At 71.6% G+C, this 4,932-nt stretch overlaps 2 protein-coding genes across 2 annotated transcripts in view; one reads left to right on the forward strand and one right to left on the reverse strand.

The window, feature by feature from the left end:
* EMIHUDRAFT_424681 (hypothetical protein) overlaps positions 1 to 1,107 on the forward strand; it is a 2,491-nt gene extending 1,384 nt beyond the window's left edge. Inside the window, exons 3-4 of the mRNA XM_005773719.1 lie at positions 350 to 430; positions 613 to 1,107. Coding sequence (XP_005773776.1) covers positions 350 to 430; positions 613 to 915 — 384 coding nt within the window. The 3' untranslated portion in view covers positions 916 to 1,107. The remainder of the gene's footprint in view (positions 1 to 349; positions 431 to 612) is intronic.
* Positions 1,108 to 2,094: 987 nt separating this feature from the next.
* EMIHUDRAFT_469824 (hypothetical protein) overlaps positions 2,095 to 4,932 on the reverse strand; it is a gene marked incomplete at its 5' end in the record, with an annotated part of 3,887 nt that continues 1,049 nt past the window's right edge. Inside the window, one exon of the mRNA XM_005773720.1 lies at positions 2,095 to 4,740. Coding sequence (XP_005773777.1) covers positions 2,183 to 4,740 — 2,558 coding nt within the window. The 3' untranslated portion in view covers positions 2,095 to 2,182. The remainder of the gene's footprint in view (positions 4,741 to 4,932) is intronic.

Here is a 4,932-nt window from a genome sequence, read left to right on the forward strand (position 1 = left end):
GACGACGACCACCTCGTCATCTCTGGCGGGAAGACGCAGCGCTGCTGCTCCGTCCTGCTGCGCGGAGCTAACCACCACATGCTCGACGAGGCTAACCCTGACCCTGACCCTAACCCTGACCCTGACCCTGACCCTGGCCACCACATGCTCGACGAGTCTAACCCTAACCCTGACCCTGACCCTGACCCTGACCCTAACCACCACATGCTCGACGAGGCGAGAGGCGGAGATGCAGCCGGCATGCGGCCGGGATCCGCCACCATGCCACCCCCTCGATCACCCCCACCCTCCCCTGCCCCACCCCCCTCGCCCACCCCCCTTCCAAACCCCTCGCCTCTCCCCTACGAAGGTGGACCGCTCGCTCCACGACGCCCTCTGCGCCGTCAAGCGGGCCCTCGAGTCCGCCTCCGTCGTCCCGGGCGGCGGCTGCGTCGAGTCCGCCCTCTCCATCTACCTCGAGAACTTCGCTACCACGCTCGGCTCGCGGGAGCAGCTCGCCATCGCAGAGTTCGCAGAGGCGCCGCCCTCCGCAGCCTCCGCCGCCCCCTCCGCCCCCCCCCATGACCCCCTCCCGCACGACACCCTCCACGACTCCCCGGCCCCGCACCGCAGGCCCTCCTCGTCATCCCGAAGCAGCTCGCCGTCAACGCCGCGCGCGACGCGACCGACATCGTCGCAAAGCTCCGCGCAAACCACAACGCCGCGCAGACCGACTCGGCGAAGGCGGAGCTGCGGCGGTACGGCCTCGACTGCGTGAGCGGCAAGATTCAAAACAACCTGACGGCGGGCATCATCGAGCCGGCCCTGTCCAAGGTCAAGATGATCCAGTTCGCGACCGAGGCGGCCATCACCGTGCTGCGCATCGACGACATGATCAAGCTCGCGCCCGAGGAGCAGGGGCAGCCGGGCATGTAAACATCACGCGCGGATTGGGCTGGGCCTCGCGGCTCTGCTCTATACCACCCGGTGGTCCCGGGTGTGCGGGCAGGCCCCCCACTGCTCAAGAGCCAACGTGCGCGCCACATCTCTTTATGTCTGTCTTGTCTATTCTTGGTTGGACTCATCTCTGGTTACTGGTATACGTTCAAAGCGCGGCGCGGATTGCCCAAAAAAACGGTGCGGGTTTCAAAGGCAAAACAGAAATCACATCGCTCTGCGGTGTTGCTGTCGGCACACCTCGCTCCTCGCGAGTCGCGTCGCCCCCCGCCAGCAGTGCAGCACACGATGGGAGACGGTGTTTGCGCTGGGTCCTAAAAAAGGTTCCTTCGCCATGCGCGGTCCTCGCTGACCCTGCCAAACTCTCTCGCCGCCGTTCGCGGCTCGGCTTGCGTATGCGGTTGGGAGCTTCGAGGACATGCAGGCGTCCCGCCCCCTCCGGTCATCCCCCCCGGCTCGGCCGCGACGCGCTGCGCACCCTCTTCCGCGCTGCGCCCGCTCTCGGCATGGCCGTCGTCCGCCGAGATCACCTCCTCTTCGCGTCGCAGGTGCACAACCAAGGGCTGGCCATCTCCGTATCCATCATGGTGAAGCCAATGGGCCAAAAATGGAGGGAGCGCCCCTCCCAGGTGGCCGGAGGGTACACCTCGGGTCGGCGTGCTGGGGGGGCGCCGGTGCGCAAGCCCACTTTCCGGGCGACCCCGAGGGGGAGGAGGCCGGGCGAATGGCGGCAACTCATTGTTAGTGTCCCGGGCCGCTGCGGCACCGTTTATACGGCCCCTCGTGATGTCTTTCCGATTTTGTATTGTGAGTCGTCCTCTGGCCAGCCGAGGGGCACCAGAACGGCATGTGTACTGCTGCTGGCTGCGGGCGCGGAATGGGCTTTTTTTAACTCGCAACCAAGTATACTATATAAGGACACCCTCGGGGGGGACACTCGGCGCATGTGCGACACGTCAGGGTGGAGTTGGCGGTGGCCGAGCGTCGTCTCCCGATCGACTCGCAGCGGAGTCGAGGGGTGAAGCGCGTCGCGCTGCGACACTCGAGAGCCGGCGGGATGGCCGTGGGGCGCGGCCGACTTTGATGCCCTCGAAGGTCCAATGCGCAATCGTTCTGTGAGACCCACGCGTACAGGAAAGGGGGCGGAGACGCGCCATTCTGCTGGTACCTTTTTTGGGACCCATCGCTCCCGCGTTCCACACAGTGCAGGGAATCGACCCTCTATAATTTGGCTGCGTTTGGGCCACTACCCGCCTCTACGCTTGGGGGGGTGCGTGATCTTGGCGCCAGGCGGTTTTGCCACGCCACACTTCCGGCAAGACGAGCGCGCCTCCCACGAGCGCGTGCCACAGCTGCGACAAACCCAGAACGGGTCCCCCGGCTTGCCCTTGTACTTGCCCTTGCTCTCTGGCTCAGGCAGCGAGTTGCCGCCAGCCTTGCCTCTGCCCGGCTCTGGACAGGCGGCCCCTAGGCGGCCAAGCACGCCGCGGGCGGGGGCGGCGACCGCCTTCCCACCAGGCAGCGGGAGCCATTGTGTGGCGGTGGCCTCGCTAGACGGCTTGCACTTCACGGCCACGCGCTTGGGCGCCTGCCTAGACTCCTTTGGCGGCGGCGCAGACGCCTTCCGCTTGCGCTCATGCTTCGCGCCGCTGGGCGGCGGCGCGGCGGCGGCAGTGGGCGCACCAGCAGCAGTGGGCGCGGCGGCAGTAGCTGGAATCGCGTCGAGGTCGACGAGTGGGATCATCGAGTAGCCGCCGTCGGCGCGCGACTCGCGCACTAGCTGCTCTCCCCCAGACGAGCCAGGCACAGCTGCAGGCGCCGCCGCCGCCGCCGCCGCCGCCGCCGCCACCGCCTCCGCCTCCGCCTCTGCCTCCGCCGCCGCCGCCTCCGCCTCCGCCGCCGCCGCCGCCGCCGCCGTCGGCGGCGGTGCCCCGCCTGCGGGTGCAGCTTCAACACTTTGACTGGCGCCCACACCGCCGGCACCAGAGCTGCCACCGCCAGAGCCGCCGCCGCCGCCAGCAGTGCCGCCGGGTCGCGCCTCCGCGTACGCCTCGACGGTGTGGCCTCTGAACCGCGAGCCGTCGAGCTTGCTCCTCGCAAAGGCGAGGTCGCTCGGCGACGCGAACTCGACCACGCCGCGCTGCGAGCCGTGCCCGGAGAGCTCGACGGAGACCTGCAACACCTCGCCGATCCGGCGCATCTCGTCGCGCAAGCCTTCACGGCTCAGCGCGATCGGCAAATTCTGAAGGATGAGCCGGTGCCCGCCACCACCGCCATCGCGATTGCCCACATCGCAGGGGCCGCCGCCCCCGCTGCTGGCGGCCTCTGGCCCGCCGCTCACACCCGCGCCGCCACTGCCTCCGCCCTCGCCCCTGCTGCTGCTGGCGCCCTCGCGCCGCAGCTCGTCCAAGACGCTGCCCCTGGCGATGGCTGGCGGCGGCACCGCGGCTGGCGGCGGCACCGCAGCGGGAGCAGCGGCGGCGGAGCATGAAGCGCTCTCGCCGCTGCTGGCGGCCTCTGGCCCGCCGCTCACACCCGCGCCGCCACTGCCTCCGCCCTCGCCCCTGCTGCTGCTGGCGCCCTCGCGCCGCAGCTCGTCCAAGACGCTGCCCCTGGCGATGGCTGGCGGCGGCACCGCGGCTGGCGGCGGCACGGCAGCGGGAGCAGCGGCGGCGGAGCATGAAGCGCTCTCGCCGCCGCTGGCGGCCTCTGGCCCGCCGCTCACACCCGCGCCGCCACTGCCTCCGCCCTCGCCCCTGCTGCTGCTGGCGTCCTCGCGCCGCAGCTCGTCCAAGACGCTGCCCCTGGCGATGGCTGGCGGCGGCACCGCGGCTGGCGGCGGCACCGCAGCGGGAGCAGCGGCGGCGGAGCATGAAGCGCTCTCGCCGCCGCTGGCGGCCTCTGGCCCGCCGCTCACACCCGCGCCGCCACTGCCTCCGCCCTCACCCCTGCTGCTGCTGGCGCCCTCGCGCCGCAGCTCGTCCAAGACGCTGCCCCTGGCGATGGCTGGCGGCGGCACCGCGGCTGGCGGCGGCACGGCAGCGGGAGCAGCGGCGGCGGCGGAGCCCGAGTCAGTCCTCTGCCGCGCCGCCTTGGCTCGGGCAGCTGGCGGCTCACCCAGCCTCGACTGAGACGCGCTCTCCTCCTCGCCCTCGCTCGCTGCCGCCTCTCTCCTCTCGCTGCGCAGCTCAGCCAGCACGCTGCCTCGGGTGAGGGCTGCGCGTGGGCCTGCATCCGCCCTGAGGCGGCACGTCTCCGGCCCAGCTTCCGTCTCCAGCCCAGCTTTTTCCGTGGCGGTGAGTGGCGCGCCTGCCGCCGTGTCGGCGGCCTGCGCCTCGGCCTGCGCCTCGCCCCACTCTTGCGGCGCTCGCCTCCACGCATTTACCCGCGTGTCCTTGCCATTCTCGACCTGCGTCTCCCGCCGCTGCAGCCGCTGCGCCGCCGCCATAACCTCGCCGGAGAGGGCGGACCCGCCACCGCCACCGCCACCGCTGCCGCTGCCAGCTGCGCCCCCGCCACCACCGCTGCTGCTGCTGCTGCTGCTGCTGCTGCTGCTGCTGCTGCTGCTGCTGCTGCTGCTGCTGCTGCCGCCACCGCAGCTACTCTTGTGGCACCGGCCGGGGCCAGCAGCGACCTGAGGCGGTGGCTGCGCCGCTGCCACCGTTGGCAACGCTGCTGGCTGCTGCGGCGCGGACTTGGCCTCTGCTGCCGCCACGCGCATGGCCACGCGAGAGGCCGCCGCCGCCGCCGCCGCCGCCGCCGCGGCCGCGCGTGGCGGTGGCGGTGGCGGCGGTGGCGGCAATCCTGACGGCAGCCGCGAGAGTGGCGGCGGTGCGGGAGGGGCCGGCGGTAGTGGCCGCAGCTGCGGCTGTGGTTGTGCTGGCCGCAGCGCCGCGGGCGCTAGCACTGGTGGCGGCGGCACGTGCTGCTGAGGCGGCGGCGGCGGCGGCGGCGGCGGCGGCGGCGGCGGAGGCGGCCGCGACTGCGGCGGAGGCG

This window comes from Emiliania huxleyi, assembly GCF_000372725.1.
Source record: "Emiliania huxleyi CCMP1516 unplaced genomic scaffold EMIHUscaffold_329, whole genome shotgun sequence".
In the NCBI taxonomy this organism is placed as follows: Eukaryota; Haptophyta; order Isochrysidales; family Noelaerhabdaceae; genus Emiliania; species Emiliania huxleyi.